General features: G+C 32.6%; 1 protein-coding gene across 1 annotated transcript in view; it reads right to left on the bottom strand.

Moving 5' to 3' along the window:
* LOC123708368 (diacylglycerol kinase eta) overlaps positions 1–26,504 on the bottom strand; it is an 86,032-nt gene that overhangs the window by 20,065 nt on the left and 39,463 nt on the right. Inside the window, exons 3-6 of the mRNA XM_045659043.1 lie at positions 15,070–15,150; positions 2,976–3,121; positions 1,246–1,444; positions 54–145 (exon numbers count right to left, since the gene is read on the bottom strand). Coding sequence (XP_045514999.1) covers positions 54–145; positions 1,246–1,444; positions 2,976–3,121; positions 15,070–15,150 — 518 coding nt within the window. The remainder of the gene's footprint in view (positions 1–53; positions 146–1,245; positions 1,445–2,975; positions 3,122–15,069; positions 15,151–26,504) is intronic.

Below are 26,504 nucleotides of genomic sequence, written 5' to 3'. Positions count from 1 at the left end.
TTTAGTTTTAAAATGTCATTTCAATCTATAAATTCAAATCTATCAATACAAACCTGAGCACAGAACCGCATGTTTTGTCACACACATCGCATTTAGCTGCAACCGGCAAGTTTCCTTCGAGCCATTGATGTGGCATAATAATATTCTGAAATAGCAAGTAATATTAAACTTCATATTAAATTGTTTTTGTTGATAGTTTTTTCTTTATAGCCAATTCGATAAGTCACCTTTTGGGCATGACCCAGGCCGTCGCTTTTTGGTTGTAAGAATTGGCATTTTCCGTACATTAGGGATTCGAATTTCGAACGGCAGCTTTACTCAATTGAGAGAGGCGATTTATACAGAAGATATTATGGCATACGACCATAGCGTAGATCAAAAAACCAATTTTCACAACTTACCAGTTACATGCTTATCTATAGTACAAAGTTTACACTTCTTCGAACATAAAATTATGACTACGTAGTTACGCACGAATAGTCTATGCGATAAAGTTCTCTCGTCTCGTTCTAAATAAAGCTCAATAGTAAATCATAAATCTTTTATCGCTTTATTCAACAATAACTATAAAATAATCTTAAACGGATACTAAGCCGTAATCAATTATATGCGCTCGAGTCCTATAAAACAAAATCGTAACAATATTTATTACCTCGTAAACTGTTCACTGCAGATTCTATTAACAGCAGATATATAAATATGATTTGTCTCTTATACCAGTATACTTGATACTAACAAATTTCATGTAATATTGAATCTCTGGAATCCGAAATTATCTATTATTAGCCAACGTTCATTTGTTGGCAACTATATTTCGTTAAACTATCATAAAAAGGTGAAGCTTTATAACTCGCGTATGTTATTTTTTGTGTATTGACACGCATAACTTCTCCGACCGTGAAACGACAATTGTTATTGAGGTCTCAAAAGATACGATATCACAAAAAAGACTCGAAGGATGTAGAAATGGACTAATAAACCGGTTACTATTTTATTTTTTACGAGTAAGGAATGTTTTTATTATACTAAGAATATTCAGAAATTCAAATAAGGAATATTAAGTACATTACAGTGTGATCAAGGGATTAATGTTCAACACTTGAGCCTTATAAACTCTTTCCTAACAATGCATAAAATCCTTTTCTTTATTTGCAGTAGGCTTTTAACAAAAAAGTCTGACTGACAAAGAAACTCATCGTATTATAACCGTCGCAAAAATCTAGTGAAAAGTAAAACTAAACTAACCCCTTCAGCGTCCTCCACAAGATGCGGTCCAAGCGACGCCAGCGTGGACCATTTGCAAGATGGCGGCGCACGCGCAGCACATCGCTTGTGCGCCTTGAACTTGCAAAGTTCGCAGGCAAGCGCGTGCGCTGTGCCAAGCGCGCCCAGCGACTCGCGGCATACATTACAGAATGTCGGCCTCGCATGCGTTGCTGCGTACCTTTACAAAAATATATTGGCATGTGATCATCAAATTTAGTATTGGATAATGTGATAGTAGTAAAAGTAATTACTGGGATAATGAAATATTATTAATGAAAACTGGTAAAATTTCTTTATCGGCGTTGCAAAAATATTACCGTCACATTTTTTCGTTACGCGCCATTCTTTTTCTTGTCCCTACCACGGTTGATTCGTAGAGATTCGAAAATATATAACAACGATAACAATGATAGTAATAATTATATTACAATTAATGAAATTCTGTTATAATCTTAGTAGTAATAAGGTAAAATGAAATAATTGTATTATTTGTATTAATTTCTATAATAACAAAAGCCTTTTGTTAAACTTTATCTTATTTAACTTTATTTAACCAATTTCTGTAAAGTTGCTTATAGTATATCATTTTTCGAAAAATAAGGTCATAAAGAAGTTTCACTTCTTACGTGTGTACAGTAGAACAAGCACACATTCGATAATTTCAGGTCGATAATTTTGACCATACACCTCATAAATTGAATTGATTTGTAGTAAATGCTTCCCTGTTGGCATTTTCAACTACAAATATCAAGATAAAGGTTCTTGCAATCTATGATAGTTCAGTCGTGTAAGATACTACAAAGATAAAATACATAACAAACAATACAAATAAGACGTATAGTTATACACCAGAAACACAGCAACGTACTATAACAAGAGGTTTGAGAAATTCAATTGGGATAAATAATATTGTTACGAAGAAAGAATTAATTGTTTCTCGATTTTTCTACAGCTTTCAGCGAGCTGAAATGTAATTTGTGACCATTTCAAGAGAGAGTCGATAGACTGATAGATATATTATAAAATACCAGAAAATTGGAAATTGCATAAGGTGTGCTTCATTTTTAGAAGGCTAAATCATTGTAGTCAACACTTGCTCTGAAACAGCCTGACGTGGTACAGTTATCAGGAAACCGGTTTCCAGACGTTTTTTCCTGCTTTTTGATGAAAGACCGGTCTAGAGTGAACTTTAGACACGTAGAACAAGGATGGAATGTTACCCGAAAGAGATAAAGAGTACATAGTTCTAGAGTTGAGCGATAAGGGTAGAACACCAGATACACAGTACCACTGCGGCCCAGGAAGTTCGCGAAGATCGTTCACGATTATTCCCCGGGATATATAATAATTGTGAAAGTGTGAATTCTGCGTAATTGAAGTAATAACTAATAAGTGACAATGTTATTGCATTTATTAGTGTGCTTTTCCGTTTCCGTAATTAGCGTATGGTTTGTTTAATTAAATTCCTCGTGGATTAATTAAAAATAAACTCATGAGGACTGTTACGGCGTTTTCTATAACACCCCATAGCTCGTAACGATATAAACTACAACTAATGTTAATACAACAAATAAGTATAATGTATATTTTTACATTTGTTTGTCTAATCCGTACATTTCAATAAAATACAGGAATTTGTACTATCTAAATCTGAGTTGGAACACTTAATTTTTTACTATTATTATTAATAATTATAGAAATTATAATACCAATGATGGTCTCCTCGAGACAAACTCGCCACGAGATCAGCCACATTGGAGCCACTATGTAGAGCGCCGCGCAACGCGCCTGACCATGCCTCCATATCGCTTCGGTTCTCAGCACAAAGTACCAGACAACGGCTAGCAGTTATCACCTGGAAAAATATATCACATAGACAAGTTGGCAACGGTAAAAAAATTTCAAAGTACAGGTAGGTGGAAAAGTTGTATCAGTGAAAAATTCGTTGACTTGATGACGCAAATTAACCACCTAACATCTGTGCATGTAGTGAGAATGACTATAAGCACGCATGAACAGTCAGATCTTGTATACTTTTCAACGCGAAAAATAATTGTTAACGGATATAGAAAACGAACGATACAGAACAAAGTAAAACAAATATTTATTATAATATTTATATAATATCATCAATAGACCAAAAAAGCCTTATCGCACGATCCTTAACAATTTTAAATAGAATGAATATATAAATCGATAAAAGATTTGACGTAAATGTTTGTTACGTTTCCATTCCAACAACTAATAGGAGCTAAAACAAAGCTGTTGTAAAGTCTAGTGAACAGGAGTTGGGTAAAGTTAATGTAGCCACCGCCTAGAGGCACTAAGTTGCTGGATTTGATAACAGTAAAGTCTATACTACCCGCTACTGAGTTTTAGTATTTTTAACTATTGTAGAATTTATCATACCTTTTTAAAAAGTAAACACTTTCATTCATTGCTGTGATATGTCTAAATACATCTCTCATTAAAATAATACTAGAAGTATGACTAAAATTTCCGAAGTAAATTACATTAATCATTAATTAAAAAGCCATTACTGAAATTGGTCGAAACAATTGCTGTGTCAAATATGTTTGAGAAGGATTGCTCCAACCATTATGAATTGATGTTATATTATATTTACAAAGGGTAGAACAGACACATTAATGAATTTCATCATTATGTATTGATGCTATGTTATATTTACAAAAGCTCCGATAGAACAGACACATATATGAATTTCATTAGCTGAAATTTTTTTCTATGGCGTTTGAGAGGAAAGAAAAAATTACCCCTTGTAAATTTTCCCTTAAAAGTCGCTCAATGACAATTAACATATACATAGATAAATAATAAAGTCTAATATCATAAAGCTGAAGATTTTATTTGTACTAAACTACTGATTCGAATTGAACAATTAATGTTGTATTGTAATTTAAGTTTCACACGTAATTAACACAAGTGAAACTGTATGTCTGTTCTAAATATGTTTATTTCCAATCGAGTTATCAAGCGTGTATTTTCTGAAGGTAGACGATGCGAAATGATTCACTCGATAACATATATGTTAATAATGGAAGTATCGTTAGGGATGTAGCAAATACCTCATAAATATCATTAATAATAATGAAACATTTCGTTCATAACCAATTTTTTACTATAATACATTAAAGAAATGGATTTCATATTTGCTTTATACATACAATAGTAATAATATCTTAATTGTTTTCATACGTTAGACAGATCATGTCATGATACCCTTTTGGTAGTAAGAAATTTATCAAAATTAGTTTGATATTTATTTATCGTTTTCATTGTTCATTTAACGAGACATGCGATGCAGAGCGTAATTATATTTATTTGATAATTAGAAATAATAAATAGAAAATTGAAACTGTTTAGTCCCAGTGGCAGTGTACCTTTAACGCTGGCAGCATTACCTCGCGAGAAAAGCAAAAAGCTCTGAGGTCCCTGGTACTAGCTATTAGGCGCCACCTTAAATCTTTAATTATCTTTATCAACCCGTGCACTTGAACCCCACGGCTCAAGAGTCTCTACTTCAAAGGCAATCTTTAATTACTTATTTTACTAGGAGATACTTATCTATTGTGTAGGGGAACTCGCGTGATGACTGGCCACAATTACGCAATGCTTGTGTTTCATAATGATTTTGTAAAAAAGAAAACAGTTTCGAGTTCCTCAGTATTTAACAATTAAATTGCTTTGAGGTATATGAATGAGGCAAAGGCATAATAATCTACATATATAAATCAAAATATTTATATATTATATAAATACGAAGACATAAAGGTATTTAATCAGCCGAGAATCACGATAAAATATGTTGTTCATTGTAACCCAGGCCCGAAAACGGACGTGGACATTAAAATTGTTTTTAATTGGAATTTGGAATGTTTCATATTATTATATGTTAAAGCCTTAATCATACCTACACATGATACTTTTCAATAATTTATTAAAACATTTTTATGTCAATCTATACAGGACCATTAAAAATCACTTTTAATTAAGCTAAATATATCTAACGTCGGTTATAAAATATTTCGGTTCGGTGAAGTTTAGATTTTCTTAGATTTTCCCTTGAAATTCAATCCATTCCGTTCCACGAAGGAACTTACGCATACAAACTGATTTAGTTTGGTTTGAAGCCGCTGTAGCTAGCGTTTATATCAAATTATACAAATTATAGAGAACGTAGAATTATTTTAAATATCATTTTTTCAATTTACAAAGTCAATAATTATTTCAATATACACCAGTACAATACTAAAAGAAAAAATAATTATTATCCTGCTTTTAAAGATTCTACAATAACATCGAATTAATAAAAGAGAGCGCTTGGTGCAAAGTCAACCACTTATTCATGTCATAAAAAAAATTATCTTTGCTAAGATTGATTGATTTTATCATTATATATATATTATGAACAATATTAGGCAGATTGTCGGTTTTGATTGTTAAATTATAAGGGCGTCCCTAATACTTTGTGTTAAGATGTATTAGAAATTAATGCGTCAGTTTTGATTTGACGGTCGTTATCAACGCCCAATTTAAGACCAGAATTTCGCTGCAAGTTTTACGTATAATGAAAATGAACTCATTATTCCTTTATTAACTAATACATTATACGCATTATTCAAGTGTTAGACCTTGACACAACCCTACTAGAAACCAGCTCTATACACTGGAGAGTAAAATCAATATTCGTAAAACAATTACTGCCGGTACTAAGTAATAGTTGTTTGCAAGTAAAGCACTATTCTGACCTAACCACTCTATGAAACCTGATTGGAATTTACATAACTTACGTTGTATGAAAAATAAGTACCTCGGGTACAGAATTACGACCGAGCAGTGAGGTTTAGGCGCTGTATATTTTAACAGCGAAAAAGCTACATGAACGACATGAAACGAAGTGCCGTGAAGTTGTAATTATAAGTTGTATTGAGTCAAATTTTAGTTTTTTAATTTCTAGTTTATTGTTTTAACGGAATATTTAAACGTCTTTAATAGGTATTTTAAAATCTATACATTTTTACAAATTAAGCTTACCTGTATTTTTCTTAGCTAACATTCTTAACAAACCTTCTTGTCAAAGTTTTATAAAGCATTAAATATTGTAATAATCATTATTATTATTCTTCAAATTACAGCCTTTTACATATAAAAGGTACATTCGTTTCCAGAAATAAGCTGGTATATTTGCTTGAAAACTGCACGTGACCGCTGCAAGCGACGCGTGTCAAAGTATTTACATTGTACTAAAGCCATGATATGCCAGGCTATCTTACGTTGCATAATAGTCATGCCTTAATTTCGGTTTAATTTATTTATTTATTATGAATGTTAATACAATTACTATATTCTACTATTTTGTTTCCTCTATTTTAATACTGTCCCGAAAAACATCTTATAACATTTAATGTTTTCTTGGGGAGATATCAGTGATTGAGACCGAATGTATAACTTATTTATGTTACACAAAAACACTAGGGGCTTTTTATATCGAAATAAGGAATTTACATCAACTGCATAGTCAGAATATTAAGATGATAAGTCTCTAAATGATATCTCAAAAATTATATGAATAAAGCTAAATATGAAAGTGTTAAAGTTATAAAACTTCCGAACCGATAAAAATGTTCAAATCAAATAAGGGTACCAGTGTAAATCAGTTTTTTTTTTTTTTTTTTTTATGAAGGAGGTAAAAATGCACAACTGCAGGCCCGCGAGCGCATGCAGTCGCTATCGCGGGGACTGTGGGGATGGTTAACTCTTATCCCTCTGCTAATCAGAGAGGAGAAACCCGACCCACAAAAATTTCCTCCTGAGCCCTCCATACCGCCTGCTATGCCGGACACATTCATTCTGAATGAATGACGTCTGGCACCGCATTGAGTCCCCCGGGGGTCGCACTAGGCATTCAACCCAGGGAACTCAGGCGAATATGACTGCATACGGGCTCAGCGACGGCGCAGGGGGATACTGTTGGGCAAACGCTCCTCGCGTCTTGCCCCCGCACCCCCGCCTCGCCGCCGCCGAGCACAACCCCTTCGGCCATCGCCACGCACCTCCCGCTGACGCTCGGCAGCCTCCTTCTGCAGCAGGACATGCTCACAGAAGAAGGCCACCGCACGCCATACCTCTTGGCTACCAAGCATTGCTGCAACAACGCTCGGTAGCGAGAGGTCCGTCCCGACGACCGACACTAGGTCATGGCGTTGCCTCGACCAAGTGGCACAATCGGCCAGGGTGTGCTCCGCCGTGTCCTCTGGGGCACCACAATGGTGGCAGATGGGAAGGGTTTCCCGCCTCGCCACCCTGTGCAGATACCGCCCAAAGCACCCATGCCCAGACAGTATCTGCGAGTGTAAATCAGTGTAGTATCCGATTCTAACTAAGCTTCGGGCCAAGTAACCCCTGATACTGAGTAGAGTTGACATCACTTTTAAAATAACTATCACTTGTTTTATTCTGTTAAATTGTTTCAAAATATATTGTCAATATACGCGTGTGTAAATAAATGGTTACGTTCTTGTGATGTTGATTTTCTGTCTAATGAGATGAGCTTTAGTTAAAAAAACAGTAAGTATGTAATGACGGATGTTTAAAAGTCAATTAAAAACCGAATTAGTTTTTAACAATAAAAATTAACTATTTTATAATGTCTATAATCTACTACAGCTAATAAACGACTTGTTACTATGTAACTTGCATTTGTGGGTAACTAAACAGTGTTTGTAAATAAACGTGCTCATTTTGACGATTGCTGACGCTTGCAACAATTATGAGAATGCATTGGTATGTGATATTTCGTTGAGCTATTTTGAATAGTTTAATTTGGTCTTTACATCTATAATATACTTGTATTTGATATGGAGCGGAACTCTCTTATGGCAAATTACATTTTACACGTTTCATTTATGTCTATACACAAGTAGGCCGGCCGTTATTGCCACATCGACAATTTTTGAGTCTAACATTCCAGTTTGAGCTCCGCACGCTAATACTTAGCAATACTTATTATAAATAAGAGTAGTTGGAACAAGAATCGTGATTAAGCATACAAATCACAAACCTGACGAATCAAACCCCGGTTGTAAACCAATGGATGTATAAAAAACAAATGTAAAGAAACAACGGAAGAAAGATTGTCTTAGATCTAAAAATGAGTGACGTGTGTTTGCCTATAACAAAAAACAAATAAATCAAAAGTAATAATGCGTGTTCTCTATTTGACGATACCCAATCGGAGAAGCCAAAATAACGTCAGAAACTATAGAAATAGATGAATAAACGTAATCCATCGATCAATTTCTTTCATCAAACGATCCGGCTCGATATCCGTTTGCTTAATATCCGGCTAAGCGGTGGATTGAACACGGATTATGTGGTATTAAAAGTGCTTCTAAAAACCGAGCTTTAGCTGTATAGAATTAGATAGCCTTAGTACTTTATACGTATCACATTGTTATGTTAGTCCAATGTAGGAACAAAGGCGAATAGCTTATCATACAATATCGCTCCAGACTCTAGATTCTGTTCCCTAAATACTGTTACTTTGATTTCTAGATAATTATAATACTGTCTTAACTGCCTGAATCAAATGTGCCATTTTCAATCTTAAACAACATTTTATAACTATTATAATTATTATTATTATGTATCTCGTTTAATTCTCGGGTCACGACCGAAGGCATTGCTTACGCACGACCTACACGCAAGGCCGTTACGAGACTTACGTTTAATGAGTGGTGGAGTATCGGCCGCAGCCTGCCTATGAGTGCACTATAGATACAGCCCTAGTTCTCATTAAATTAATGAAATGTAGTGAAATATTCTGCCAGCGTTAAAAACTGCCACAAACTTTTTTGATTTTCTTTTTATGAATTTTTAATTAGGAATAAATAAATATTTTGATTCTTATTATACTATGTAGGTTAAAAATATTGTGTTAGAAATAAATCTTTTTATCTTTAACTTTTTTATAAAACTTTGACAGCCTGAAAGATTACCGATACTGCTATAGTAACGAAAATACTTATTATAATTGATTTGATAAGACACGCAATATTGGAATATCAATCTTGTATATTTACTATGCAAGCATTTAAAATTAAAATAACATCGCCTTACAATTTTGTTTTCCTAGACTGTATTTTATTTTTCAATTCCAATTAAATTATGTTAATATTCTGTCGTGAAAAGAAGAAAAATAGACCCGTGGGAGATCGAAAATTGAATTTATTCAACTCGATTAATGTCGAAGTTATTAAGTACCGATGATTTGAATGTCCATTCATGATTTTTACGATGTAATTTATTTCATTCGTTTCAGACATTATGAAATAGGCGCGGCTTACATGTTCCAGGCCCATAAAGGAGAGAGCTTAATAGGGTTGCCAAAATATAATTAAGTTTTATAATACATATATTAATTTTAATGTTTTAAAAGGTTATTTTGTAACTTTATAAGTCAAACATACTGTTTTAAAAGGCTAATTTGGGAACTTTATAAGTCAAATATACCTGGGTCGGGGATCATAGCCTATCAAAAATAAATAAACTAAATCAAATGTGTAAATCAGTGTAATATACTAAGATGAATATTGGTTATTTATTGATTTATAAAATTGTACTAAGATCTGTGGTGAGTGACGATAGGCGATGTAACATAATCTTTTTTATAATCACATCAAAGCAAAATGTATTCATATTGGGAATATTTGTGTCAATATTTAAAAATAAAGTCCAAATCAAGTTTTTGGTTTATTAGGAAATGTAAGAACCTGCAACCATTACGCCGTCATATTAAAATAAAAAATTGCATTTCGATACACAAAACGATCACCATGTTGGCTAATCAAATAAATGCATGTAGATACCTTAAATATAGTACGATATTGTCCAAAAGACCCAGATAAGAAAAGTTAAGTACCAAAATCAAATACCATATTGTAAGCATCAATACGAATACGGAAATGTTATTACGTAATTATAATAACGTAACACTAGGCGCAAATCACAGATTAAATAAAACTTTTTTAATGCATTGTTGATTATTTTTAGGTTTGGCCGCGTTTATTACATACAATATACATAGCTTAAAAAGTTATTAATTGTGTGGAGCAAACATTAACTAGACTTAGTTATCTTCGGACTTTCAAAAAATGTACAACTTATTTACAAATACCATTGATATCATCTAAATTGTACACACTAAGGCAGTAGTTATTAATATACCGTATATTATAAAACTTTATATATAAAACTTTATGTACATTTTTTGTGGAGTGGATTTCAATGTATGTGAGATTGGAGTGTGTAATTGCTACTCCTATAGTATATTAATATATGTGGAGAATAAATCGAGACGTTGAAGAGTGAAGATGTATGTTATTTACTACGACACTTTATGACGACCCTGCTTCGAGTTTACGTCGCGAGTAAAGTGTGTCCGTGAAATTTAGTATCATGAGGTCTATCCAGTCTAACGAGGAGACTATCATTGCCCAGACGGCTGCTGGTAATGGGAAGAATGATGCGTCCTCTGAGCAAGGCTACCAGCATTAACACTATAATCTCACCACATACATTTAAATCCAATCCACAATACATAAAAATATATTGATCTTGACACTATTGTAATGGTGCTACGTCATTTTTTTCCAAGAGTGCATCGTGCAATCGGTCTTCTGACTATGATGAGCAGATGTGTTGTAGGATTATATTCAGGGTGGAGATATTCCTCATTAAGAATATCTACTATAATAATATTAGCTCAGTCAATGCTGCTGAACTCCAGTGTTCTTTGACTTTTCAGACGGTTTATATACTCCGGTATTGAAAAGAAGTTGAAAAGTCACGTCAGTCAGTCACAGAGGTGCTACGTTATTTACAATTAAATAAATCAGTAGCGCTACCGCTTTAGGTCTGGGCCTCAGATTTCTGTATCTGTTCCATGATCATTTGTAACAGGCAAGTAGGTGATTAGCCTCCTGTGCCGTCACACGCCGACGACTTATTTGGTGTAAGGCAAGCAGGTTTCTTCACTATGTTTTCCTTCACCGTTCTACACCGAAAAGTCTATTGGTGTGTGCCGGGGATCGAACTTAATGCTACTACTGAAGCCACTAGGCCAACACTGATCATTACTTAATATTTTTGCTGTTAAAATGATAACACGTGAATATGTTTACACATAGTGTACATACACTGGAAGCTTTAAAAATTTTACAGTAATAAAATTTTAAAACCTCCGACAACCCTGAAGCGCTGACTCAGATTCGTTCAGCACACGGGGGTGCTTGAAAGCGTATTCCACTTTCCATTATATGGCTTACCTCGTGTAGGCCTTACCTTTTGTAATCGTTAAGTGTATAAATTTAATTTATGCAAAACTGCAGGTAAACTTTCGGTAGTAGTATGGCAAAAGACATTTTCGATTCTGTTTCAGTGGTCATGTTTTACAAGATGATCTGTGTTGTTTGTTGTAAGTTGGCGTTGCACAACTATAGACTTTACTTTCAAATCAAACATACACATTTATACAATTGTTCTGATTTATATAAATGATTATATCTAATTAGAAAGTAAAGTAAAATAGTATCATATGTCTGGTATATTAAGGGAAATTCAACTATAACTTTGTTTAAAAATTTAATTACCAATTATTCACTAATCTTCGAACCAATGTAACCTACGCATCTACGAAACCGATATTTGTTCATTTTAAGAGATAAGTCGAGTCCTAGTGGCGTTTCACAATACATCGCATTGTAATGCATTTTCTGCCGTGCGAACCGATACGACTTATGGTCCTTCAAGAAAAGAGCGTACCATTTTCTGAAAGGTTGGCAACACACCCGCTAGATCCCGGCGTAGGTAGGAAATAACTAACTAACTTACTTCCTACCTACTCGTTTTCATCCAGTCTCATAAAAAAATCTATGCCCATTCGCTTCATTTTTCCGTTCCGAGATCCTTGTTCAAAGGTTAAAAAGTGAATCAACGAGGGCCAAATACATCACAGTGGTTTAGTTTACCCTGCGTGGTAACAGCGACGTAAATACGAGGAAATACATACAAATACAATCGATCAACATATTCGAAAAGCAAGATTAATTATATTAGACATCGGCTTTATACCAATTACTCAAGTAAAAGATTTTATCACTTAGCGATTTTGATATGTGATTAAATTGGACATTTTGTAAATTGAAAGATAGAGAAGAGGTCTCTTTGGTTTCAAATTTCAGAAGCAGAACATTATTTTAGTGGGATGAAAAATATCATGGCGTAATCTGCTAATTAGATCACAAGTAATTAAAATAAACGATTTATTTAAATTTTTGTCTTACAATATTTATATTTATTTTTAACATTTATTTACAGAAATACATTTGCTAAGCCAATACAATAATATAAAAAATTAAAGTATTAATCATTAGTATTAAATACATAATATCGCTTCTGTAAACTCACTTTTCAAACATATAAATATGTCGATATTATATCTGTGGCCATAGGTCACAATATAATAAGTTATGCTGAGAAAAAATGTACTTATCATGGTCTGATCTATGACCATTGATAGATATATATTTAGTAGGCGCAACTTCTTTGTTAACGGGATCTGTGCAACAGACTGGTTCTAGCCCTTCGTATCGTAAACAACGTTGGCCTTCGCACTAATCCCGCTTTATATTGTTAAGACGTTACAAAAGAGTATCATTAGCGACCCTATCTGTCTTGTATAGATCTATACTAGACGTATTGCGGTCGCTGGTTAAACGAAATAGCTTTCCCCTACTGCAATCTAGGTTACACTAACCCCTGTCATAGATTAATGGAACACGCCTGCTAATGGGTTCTGGGTCACAAACTGTCTATGAAAGTAGTCGTTCCGTATTGGCTCCGAGCGTTCGCATACAATATAGAAAGTACGTTTTTGTTTTAAAAAATAGAACACTTTTTATAGATTTCGCGCTTTAAATGTTTAATAGCCTTCATTGATAAATGGCCTAATAATAATCCACTTGTATTACAACACTATATGAGCTTATACGGGCTCATCCGTTTTTTGATAATTTTTATTTCATAGTATTTAAGATATGCCAGTTTTCCCACGATGTTTGCCGTTATCATATGAGAAAGTGCAAGTGCAGCCATCATTGGAACGCACGACTATAGGGATGAGGGTTAGGCTGCTGAACCATCACTTAAACTCAATGAATGAAAATCAATACTTTTATGGCTTATTAACCCTACAAAATTAAAGTGGTTTTGAGTTTAAGGAAGTTATACAGTCCCTGAAGTCTTAATACTGTTTTAGAATTGCGCTCTAGATTTTCTATTAACTAAACCTTCAAGAATTCCTTTATTGGAATAGCAAGGAAAGTGAATAGTCAAGTAAACTTTCCAGGCAGTCCACTCAGCTGAAAATAATATTATTCCAGCTGGACCTGATTCAAGCTAAACATTTGATTTCTTTAGCCAACAACTTCGCTTTATGGTCTGTTCAGACATTTTAAGAAGTCTCAAACACAATATGACATTTCAATTTAAGTAAGTGTTCTGCTTTTTCATGTGAATATGAAGGATCTGGATGTTATTTTGGTGTATTTTGGAGAAGTTATTAAAAACTTGAAAACGTTTTACACCATGTGGTTTATATATATAAACCAAGTGTTTTTGTATACTGTATCGAACTACTAATATTTTTGGAATTATATATTCAAGAACTTTATTTATACGTTCAAAATCGGAATAAAGATCAAACATATTTTCTATATAATGTAGACGCTGAAGTATTTTAATTTGCATCTATGTCCGTATTATTGCAATACCAGTTATAATATATATACGGTACTAAATGAAAATTTGTGTAATATATTATTGGTGTATTTGTATAAATATTCAACGAATGTTTTGTATATAACATTTTTCCTACAAATATTTGTAGTTAATAATGAAACACAATACCATGAAATATGACAAACTTATGGTTGACATTTAAACAGTGTAAAATCTAAACATTTAATCAAAATAGTCCTTTTCATGGAGGATAAAGGACTTTAAACATACGTGGGCAATGGGCATGATTTAGTTACCGTGAGTGTTACTTAGGATGACACTGAGTAACGTAGGGTGACCCAAATGAACCTGCCCTGTCACACCGGTTAATGGGTCAGCATCTAAATTTAATAAATTACCTCCGAGCCATATATCTAAATCACTTAGTCCTTATATCCTCTATATACAGGCCCTTTATACTTTGAATAAAATAACGTCAGTCAAATTTGATAAATTTCTAATCTACTAGATACTGCAACGCAGTTAGTGTATAATGATAGAATTTTTCTTATATCACAGTTAGTAAGTAATCACAGTAAAACATAGTGATATCTCAATAAAGGACCCATAAGGAGTCATGCTATAACACAGAAGGGCAGATATTTTCTTATGTATAATTTCGAACAATACATAACTTTCATACATCAATCTACGGAATAAGGAACACCTTCATATAATCTCCTTATGCCAAAAGCGCATATATGGTACTCTTACTATTATTATTTCATGTTATTCTATAGCAGTGAGAACCATCTGCCGAGTTAACCAGTAAATTAACGCCCCGCATACAGTCCACTTTCTCACTTCATTCTATTTAGTGATGTGGATACTCCGCCATACAACTTTTTTATTATAAAAAACACATGGGTCACAGAATTTTACACATATAGTATATACTAATTTCAGACATGCAAAGTAAGTGTTAGTAAATATTATTTTTCTTACTTGAAAACTATGGTTCGCATTGTTGATGCTGCATTCCGCGTATGTTGCGTCTTCTAGTCCATATTCGTCCCAAAGCTGGCTCTGAAACAATACAATACAACTTTATTACTGCTAATGTTGTTCAGGACAAGTGCCCTTGTGAAATAATCCATAGTGCAATACACCCTTATTTCTGCGACTGTTCGGATTCCTTATTTTCCAACAAGGAAGTGTTGGACATACCGCATCAAAACCTGGCAAGGACCTAAGGGTAAACAAAACAGGAAAGACCACTGTTGGAAACACTATATCAAATCAATAGCAGGAAATAATAACAAGAAAATTGGGAAAATATTCGCCTGGAGGACGCCTTCACCCTCCAATCATCTGATTGATCTCTCAAGATCATGAATCTTCATGCGAGTAAAGTATAACAATTAAAGACAGACGTGACATGACTAAAAACCTATGAAATTGAATTTTGTAAATAACAATTATTATTTAAAAAAATTAATAATTAAATGTAAATCGTGACCCAATAATCAATGATTGTACTTAATGTATATAATATATGCTCTTTATATGTGCGACAGTTATAAATAAAATACTTTTATTTTATATTTATAACTGTCACACACATAAAGAGCAGAATCTGTTCGTGCCGGGGTGCAGAGAGAGAGAGAGAGGACTTTAGTTTAATTATTATTAATCTGAAGTTTTAAACAGAAAGTAAGTGCGGTAACATACGGAACAATTTGTTTAATTACAAAAGGTATCTAAGAGACTTCAACTAAATGAATTTCATTCATACGGTTCGACTGTGCACCTTCGCTCACTTCCCCAACGTCTCAACTTCTACAACGTCCCATGCAGTTTTTTTCTTTTATATGGGACTTCAAGGCCAATCTAGTAGTAAAGATTTACGCAATCATCAAAAGTACTTATGGCAATCATATGTCATAGATATGAATTTGTAAAGGGTAATATAATATGTCAAAGTCAAAACCCTTTATTCATATAGGTAACGCAATTACACTTATTAACGTCAAAAGAAGAAAAACATATTAAATTCTTCTAATTTACATTTACTACCAGTTCTCAAATCAAGGGCGTAGAACGGAAGAGAAGAACTGGCAATGAACTCGCCGCCACTCTTTTTAATCGCCAAGTTTTTGTTTTACACAATGTTTGTAAGGAGCTTCAACCATTACACCATGTTCCACATGACTTCTTAAGTAATTAATAGTTAATTAATAATAATAAAATAATTTAAAAACAAAGATTTCTTCTCTACCAGCAGGAGGCATGGTAAAATAGGAACACGCACTAACATTCTCGTAGGTACAACATGCAAATTATAGTCGAAATAACTAACATCACCGCAGACACGAATTTAAGTCCAGTCACCAAGTAGCACCCGTTCACGAGTATGACGCATGGCCTGTCATCGGCCATGTACTTTGGGAAGAGCAAAAATAAACTACTTCTAATGACACTGGACGGAAAGAATACTTTTATAATAAACCACCCAGAAATATTAGATAAAATTACATTTTACTTACTACTTACTTAATTTTTTTAATAATAACATAATTTTGTCTATATTATACAATGTATTTCCCTTTGATCCTTTTAAATTTAAAAGCGGCATAAAGTTGTAAATTTCCAATAGAATTTCATATTTATAACACATTTACGAAGGCTTCAAAAACATTTTATAAATTCGTACATATTTATCCATCATTATAATGAAAAAATCTAACAGAAGCTATTGTATCGGTCGGGGGCCTACCCAGGCGTGATGACTTAACAAACCGAATAATAAAAACATTTTGTATTCGTTATAATGGAAAAAATATATTTTTATGTTGATAAGTCTAATTCGAGACTATTTTAACCGCAATAAGGTTTGTTTTGATTTAAATAGATAGATTTTTTCGAAAAATTGCCTTGTTTTATTGAGTGCGTCCACTTTACTCTAATTCGGCTTAGAGTCTTTGAAGAAAAGAGCGTACCATTTCTTAAAAGGCTTGGCAACGCACTTGCGAGATTCCTGGCAATTTGCGTGTCCATGGGTGGCAGTAGCTCTTAATATCTATATGAGACTCCTGCCCGTTTGCCTTTTTACATAGATAAAACTCTTATACTATTGTTGTATTGTGGCAGAGGCACCCTGATTTTAACGTCTCTGTGATTTTCTATAATTTTGTTACATTTAAATAAGTCCATACACTTACGTGTAAGTTATCATCAACTATCGGCCGGTATTTATTTTCAAAATATATTTGCAAGGCTGTGCGTTTTTCAATACAAAACTAGCATTTAATTGTTTTGCTTTACAAACACGTATACATTTTTACAATTAAATTTAGGTTACACATAATACTGATCAGAATATATACTTACACGATAAAGTTTACCCATTAAATGTTAACGAGAGTCTATTTTCATTATTTTATTAAACCCTACTGAAATAAGTATCTATATCAAAACATTCCAATCATAGCTGGAGTAAGGCTGTATTGTGTTATTAAATGACGGAGAATCCAGTTGATTACGCGTCAATTGTATCAAAGTGAGATTGCGAACTGAATTTATTATGTTTAAAGCAATACGAAAGGTTTATCTTCTACAATACATCCAGGAATGTATTTATGATTAAATATATTTTAGTATAATGAATCTTCTATCTAAGAAATTAAATATATTTGTCTCCACACTGTTTATGTAAAGTTTGTTATTTAGTTTATGTGGCGTATTATGGCGTACAATGATAAATATATGCTTGAAATGCGTCACTAACTGCAACAAGAGCGTGGCGGAGGCGAGACGACAGGCTCCCATTTGCCTATGAATATAGAATAGAAATAGTTATATTTGTACAAAATATGTGTATAAATAAGGTCCCGTACTAAAATATATGGATGCTTATTATAACCGCATAGTTTCGCGACACCCTTGTACACACTTAAACAAAAAATTTGCGTATGCTCAATGCATGCCTTTCACATCGGCAAGACCTAGGTTACTAGATTAGGCCTTTGGTTGTTGGTACTGCGTGCCCAAAACGACTTATAAAATATACATTGGAATATGTGCTTTAAGATATAATTACTTTTATTAGTAAAATTCACAGTGATACACCGTGACCACGCACGCTGTAAAGCACGCGATACGTCGGAAAAAAAATAATTTAAAATCATTATAAGTTTATAACAATAATACATCGCTTCAATCCGTTTAAAAAGTCTTTTCTTAATGTGTAAACGCTATGTTAACAAAAATCAATACTAAGTAACATTGAAATTTTATAGTAGCCGAGGCAAAAAGACAAATTAAATAATGTATTCTTCATTTAAAATCAAATAAATACTTTTCATTTTAAGAATACAATTACTAGCTAAATATGTGATATGCATTTTAAGTATTAGCCTCATACAATCTACATAAACTTGCAGACAGTGGCGTAACAATAGGGTGGCAGGGCTGGCAAAATGCCACGGGCCCCCGACCCAAGAGGGCCCCTGCGCAAGAGGGCCCATGCTCAAGAGGCCGCGATCTCAATAAATTGTTATTTTCATTTTATTGTAAATGTATGCAGGTTTCTTCACGTTTCCTTGTGCATGTAATACGCATTGGGCTAGCTTGGGGACTACAAATCATTCCCTCTCGACAATCCCCTTCAAACAATCATACTTAAAAAGCTGTTACACTTACTCGATTTACAAACTGAAAACTTACTTCCATCCTAGTCGGTATTAACAAGAAAACTTTCAAAATCTGTCTTGTAATTGTTATATACTTTAAGTCTTTGAAGATTTCGGCGAAAGATTTTTAAACATTTAAAATTTCTTCACGAAATTTCTGGAAGGAATGTAAATTTATATAATACAAGTTTCTAAAACTGGTTTCAAACAATTCCAATAGGTATTTTTGAATAAACAACGCTGTTTTATACACTTGTCGAAAAACGAAAATTAGGTCGCATTTTAAAAACTCAGTCTAATATTATGTTATCCACTTAGAGCAACAAGATGAGTAAAAAACTTTCGCTTCAGTAAATTTCTAAAGATGAAAAGAGAAAATTTCTATATCGCGGAAAAGCAAATGCTTGTACGGAGCAAAATTAGCTGACTTAATGTATGCACGTTGATTAAATTAATATGCTGTATGAAATTGAAAATGTAAGGAGAAATTTTACATATAATTCACATGAACATGAAAACTGGAATACATATTCAAAGTCATTAAGGATTAAGGGCAATTCATAGTATGTCGTATATATTTACTATTTCATTTGAGCTTATAAGCATCTATTTTCAACAAGTATCGTCTTAAATTTTTATAGGTCTGTAAGTCACACCCCAAGCTTATTTAACGAAATTTTTAAATAGTATATATACTTTTGTTTTTATTGTATGTTTTTGTTGTTGCTCTGAACACAGTTTTAAAAAGAAAAATATACAATTGATAGAAGAGTGATATTTTAAAAGTTAAGAACATAAACCTAAATCGTGGACAGGATAGCTTCGTGAATGGTTATTTACGGGCAGGAGGCTCATCTAATGTAAAGCGATACCCATGAACACTTACATTGTCAGTAAGCTCGCAAGGGCGAAAAGGCTGGCACTTTTAAGAATTAATACGTTTTTTTCTTGAAGGACCCGAAGTCGAATTGTTTCAAAAATATTTGAGTGGGAAGCTGGTTACACAAAATGTGCCTTAAAGAATACTCACTTGTATATTCTGCCTCGACGACCGATGATGATTCTCAGCTGCAACTCCTCGGAACACTCTGGGAAATGCAGTATTCAGAGAATCCCCACATCTTTGCGCAACGCCAAGGGGTTAAGCGGCACGGAAAGTGATAGGTCGTCGACGATTCGAATAGCTTTTCCGTAAATACGGTCAAGTGGTAGGTTCTCCCAGAGGAAAGAACAGTAGTTCATATGGAGGAGTATCTGTGCTTTACAGAGTTGCAAGCAGTGGCTCAGAGTGAAGTAACATCTCGTTTTCCTCAGGACAACAAGTTCATTTGAGGCTAATTTAGCCTTAGATTTTCCTTTGCATTAAAATATCTATTATCTCTCACTAGCTTAGTACTAGATATTTTAGTTAAGCGCAAGTTGTTTTAGGTTAAATTTTTTTTTCTTAATATAATTTAAAATTTCCCAAGCAGCTGCGTAAAGGCTGCCTAAGACTGAGATTACTCGGCTTTATTGTATAATATCTTTAATATCAACGCTCCCGTTAGATGTAAATCATTCTCGACTCTAGTATTCGGAAATTTAATATCTCATAATTAATGTGGACGGCCTCTTTCCTCAAATTTATTGATTGTGGCCTCCTTGCCAAACGTATTGCACAATTTCAACGACCTGTTAGTCCGCAAACCTTACGTAAAATGTATCACAACCATAGATTTGTTTACTTCATAACGACAACCATTTTATAAAATTGAATTACACTTGAATCTTTTTCATATGGGCAGGTTCGCTACATCATAATCGATAAACAACTGTGATCAAATCATACAATAAATAACATTATTTATCGTTAGAGACAATATTTTGTTATTGGTATGTATGTACATAAGGTTTACAAAATTAATACGGGTCAGAATTTAATAACATGTGTTAAAACAAAGGCAGCCAGCGACGTAGGCAGAAACAATTAAAACTTACATCAAGCTCTCAATAGATCCTGCACGATTGTTGATTGATATGATCAAATGATGAAGTCAAAATGATATAGCTAACGAATAGAAGCCATGTAACGGTAACAAAATATAGCGATATGTACTTAACCAATTGTATAAGAATAATATATTCGTTTTGAACGCCGTATAGAATTTTAACTTCTACTTTATATCAACATTCACCCATCACCTATTGTGTTTATGCAATTCAACCTAAACGTGGTAGCATAAAATTATGTGTATTGGTGAAAACATACCCTTAGCAAACGATAAAACGATATTGCCATATCATTGAATATAAATGCAATACTTACGTTTATAGCATACAAGTATTGACTTTAAAACTGTGAGTGTGAACGTAGGCTTATAAATAAATCATCGTTCAGTCGTGAGCATGTTTCTGGCCGTTTGGGAATCGCATTTCACGAACGCTTTGTAAAATGAGGACACAGTTTTGATACGATATTTTCTCTCTAAAAAATCTTTTTCCCTAAGATCGTGTATATAAAATATGTAAAGATTGCCGTGTACATACAATATGTAAAGACCTTTGATATATCTATATTTTCTATTTGAAAATATTTATATCAGTTAATGATTTTTCAATTAAATTATGCCGCTGAATTAAGAAATTTTATTTACTTTTCAGACACGTCATCAATATGCCTCTTTTTATGTTTTTGTTTACCGATCAAGTGAGTAGCACACAGTAAGTAATAATCCTTTGGCTTGGGAATTGCACGCTGGATCAAAATGCTAATACACTTTTTTCATATAAAGTATTAAGTTACTGTAAGAATGTGAAATAAGAAAATGAATAAATATCTTAGATATACGTTTAAGGGGGCTCCCAGCTCGAAGTGCGAAGCATTCGCAAATTAATGTTTCGGTACCGAAACAGGTTTTCAAGATAGTCAATCTTAAGATAGATAAATATTAAGTATATTAGTATAGCGTAAATATTCTTCTTCTTCAGCTTTTCGCCCATAGCCTCAAGCTACGGGGCTTATTACGGGGGACCCCTTATTATACGGGACACTAGCATTCAGCCCCAGCATCGCATGGCTGGATATTTTATTAAATATGTTAGATACATAGATAGTATCGCGGAGTTTCTTGTTGGTTTGATGTCTTCTTATTATTATTTTTTACACACCTTATCACATATTTTCCTATGTTCATCAAAGATTTAGGATTCTAATGGTGATAGATTTTTTTAAAGGTTTTTAAATTATTTTTTTAATTTTCACAAATGATAAAGAATGAAAATTTTCCTATAAATATTAGTATATTTATTTAAAGTTTTGCCAAGACTCGTTATCAAGAGGACATTGACTCTATAAAAAAAGACGAGGCGTTAATGTGTTTTTATTTACTTATAACAAAACCTTCCCTTCATCTAATCAGGGCATTGCCTTCCATGAAGAACGTAAAAGGTCATTATAATTGTAATTTACGCTTTTGTGATGTTAAAATCTTAGTTTAAATTATTTTCTGATAAAAACTTATCATACAAAGCTAATTATTTTTGCGTGTTATATTGTAAACATAGAAAGGGTTATAAATTTAAAAAAAAACACGTTTATATTACCTTAACCAATATAGTTCTCAAATTTAAACTTCTAAATGACCAAAATATATTCATTTTACATTGTAAAACATCACAACTAACACTTAGCCAATTTTCTAATAAAGGTAAGCTAATAAATCTAAAATGAATCAATTTTCAGGACCTCGCATACGTGCTTCGACAAAAAAGGACTATTTAATATCATTACGTGCCAGAGAACGGTCCGTTAGTGATGTGAGATAGTTTTATGTCTGTAAGCTATATATGTCAGTAAAATGCCTGTTTTTCTCAAATTAAAATGTTAAAGACTCAACTTTTAGTTATGTCTTATTTGTGCTTAGTTTTCGGATCAAATATACTTTATTTCTCAAAGAATTACATTTAGGTTGGTTGTATTCAACTTTTTACCAAATTAATAAAAAAATATAAATTCATTGTTTCAATACAAATATTAAAACAAAGAATGTAACATTGAATTGAAAAAAAAGAAACAAACAAAAGTTTTGGTAAACATTCTTCATAAAAACGTTTAATAATATTTCTCATTTTAATATTTTTCGTATAAATTAAATCAATGACGCTTTTAAGAATAAATTAAACTCGAAGTATTTTACGTATTTATATTTTTGAAACTTTTCTATACACAATTTTCACTTTGAAAAGGACACTTTAAAAAACTATCGATTAGTACACAGCACTAGCCGTTTACGGAAAGGCGATCTAACTCAATCGCTTTGTAATACGACCCTCAACTACTCCGCAAATTGCTACCCCAGACCTTAAGAGCTTTCCATTAGAACCCCAACATTCTTTTAAGTAAGTCTGGATCTAAACTCAGTACTATATAAGATATTAAAATAGACTTCTATAAATTTTTAAGACTAGATAAACCTATTAGCTGAAGCATAGCTGAACCAGACATTTATGGGAAATCACAATTTTGCAATAATTTAAGTTGAATTTATTAAAAAAAACACTTTTCTTGCCCCTACCAGAAAAAAGTTAACAAGCAGTATCAACACACCAAGTTACAAAAATCATAATTATATGGAATACTTGACTTATTTCATATTATCTCGAAACAGGTATTTTCGAAAAAAAGCAATGTTTAAGATCACCTAATTCTATTACATCGAACGAAAAGTCGCTAGTACCACCTATTTCCTCAGAAGTCGTTATTAAGTGTATTGCTAAAGGTTTTTCCAAAGATACATACATACATATAGATCATGATATCCTCCTTATACTTATTTCTCAATCATCATAAATTCACGCGTTTGTGCTCTTAATATTTAGTTTTGTAAAAATAGAGAACATAGAATTATTGGCATTAGACTATGGCAATGGTGGCTTTGTTAGAAAGCCATCCGTAATAGAATATCCTAGATACATTGCTCTAATTCCATGGACTGCACACCAGATGGCTAACTTGGTGTTGTCAACAACTCAAACTAATTCAGTTAACTAACACGGCAATTAAGGTTGTACGAAGCATTAAAACTGATATTGCGTTACACTACCAACGAGTTACTTGCTAGTATGGCCTGTGTTCCAATTTATATCCTAAGTCAAAACTTCATTTCGAGCATTGTCAAAAATGACAAGTTTCATACAGGATTTTTTTACATAGAACTTGAAACTAGTTTAAATTTAACTAACGCTCTATTGTACAGGTTCTATATAATTAAAAACTAAATCAATCTATAATTTTAACTAAAATACTATTTTATCTCTTTCTGTTTAAAAGTGTTTATGATGTTATGAAAAGAGACAAATTAATACTTTATTTGATACATACTAGACGGAATAGGGCATAAACTTTACAAATATATACGGTATAGAACTAGCAGAGTTCAAAGAGGTTTTTGTTTGTGTACGGAAGATCATCCAGGTATAAAAAATACTCGTTTTTATCTTGGAGCACCACTTTTATCTCCTTTGCTTAACCTTACAGCTTAGTCAATAACTCATAATGCGGCCCCTTAATCTCCTATAGAAATACGTACGAAAAAAGTACGTACGTATTTACCATATAAGATTATGTCAAACGAAAACCCAGAAACAAATAAGCAAAGAAAAAAAACAGTGGTGCTGCAAACTTTAGGTCTGGGCCTCACGTTCCTGTATATGTTCCGTGATATAATTTTTCTAATTAGTTAGTAGGTGATAAGCCTTTGGTGCCTGACATAAAAGATGTTTAATACACAAATAGGCAGAAAGTACATCGGTTTACCACCGAGGTTCAAACCTACGAACGCAAGGATAATATTTATGTTGTTAGATGATATTTGCAGCTAAAAAACCTCAATTTACATTAATATATACAGAAATTGTAACAACACGAATATATGTTGGCTGTTTACTATTATTATTCAATATTTTTGATTGATTTGATAAATTTGAATTGAAGATTATCGTATTTTTTATCTATGTACACTTATGAACGTAAATATTAAAAAAAAACCAAGATCTTAGTACTTCTTTTTAAATAAAAGGCGTGGCGAGCGAGAGGAAAGGTCAAGAAACTCTTCACCGATCTTGTACACAATGTAATAATAATAATAAAGTAACGCTTTGCATTATATGGAGAAATATAACGCATTATATTTAACACAAATATGTACTAAACTATTGTGATATTCCCTTAATGTACACAAAAGCTTAAAATTTTAGGCTTTATAAGTTCGTATAATAAATAGTATATTTTAAGCTGAATAAATATGTTTTACTAAATATACACTTAATAACAAAGCACATTTTAAGAACTAGCTTAACATCAAAGCGACGTTACCTCATCAATCATTTCTATGTAACAAAATATGTTACGAAAATTCACTTTCCTAAGATTTAGTAAATATTGTAATATAATTCCCTTGGGTGATGACCTCTATTAGGAAACTTTATATTTCTACTTTACAGTTACGATAGTTATGATTATTATTAGTTGATTTAAAGAAAAAGGCATAACATACATAATACTTATAAAAGTAAAATTAAAAAATATTCTTTCGTTTTTTCTTTTTTTAATAAGATTTACTTTTATTTCTGAAAATAAAAACGTTTTAAAAACAAAAGCTTTCAAAGTCTACAAAGATTAATCCAGGATTTTATCTTTTAAGGGATTTTAATATCCCCGTTGTTATTACGAAAAGGAGCTTATACTTTATGCTTATTATATCTTACTATATTTATATTTAAAACGAAATTTATAAAATTTTCTATGACATTTTACCACCTTTAATCACACACCCATACTAACGCAGCATTACTTATTCCTATACATATACCTCAGGAGATTAATATTTAGCTATATTTTGATGATTGAAAAATAATACTTCGTTTATTAAAACCTAAACATAACAATATCTTAAAATACATAGCAATAATAATAATAATGCAAAATGAATAAATAAAAAATTAAAACAAATTTTCCAAAGATTGGTCCCTATGGCAAGTGGACCTTTAACGCTGGCAGCATTTCTTCCCTTTTTGCGATACTACACAACTACAAGTAATAATACTCGAGCGAAGAAAGCACCAGCTCTGAGGTCACCGATACTAAATGTATATGTATATGAAATGCTTCTAATTTTACATTTATTGCCAGTTCTCAAATCAAGGGCGTAGAACGGAAGAGAAGAGCTGGCAATAAACTCTCCGCCACTCTTTTTAATCGAAATTTTTTTTCTTACTTTCCCGATAAATGAAATTTCAATACAAAGAAGATATTTTTAATTCCAGCTAACAGTTCATGAGGTTAAAGCCTCCAACGAAACAACTTCAGCTCGTTCGTTCATAGGCTTTCTTTCGCTATTAATAATTTCATTTTCAAGCGGTATGCGAGTACAGGATTCATTGGGTTTATTGCAAATAAAACTACTTCTTGAAAATGTGGAAAACTTTGCAAATAGAGAAGTTGAAAAGTTGCCAAGTAGTTGTGCTTGCAAGTTTTGTACGAGTTTTTCACTTATTCAGAATAACCTTTTAAAAATAATTGTATTTAAAAATAAGCATCAACTTATATGTTGCATAATTTGATTAAAAGTACTAAAATGCCTAAATTTTTTAGAAATAAGAATATAGAAATAAAGCACATAATTATGAACACAAATGTAAAATCCTAATAGAAATTCCTTTTTAAATCCTATATGTTAGGAGACGACCATTAAAGATAACTACATAAAAGTT

The sequence above is a fragment of the Pieris brassicae genome, chromosome 4 (assembly GCF_905147105.1).
Source record: "Pieris brassicae chromosome 4, ilPieBrab1.1, whole genome shotgun sequence".
Taxonomy (NCBI): domain Eukaryota; kingdom Metazoa; phylum Arthropoda; class Insecta; order Lepidoptera; family Pieridae; genus Pieris; species Pieris brassicae.
This window is presented reverse-complemented; position numbering and strand designations above follow the sequence as displayed.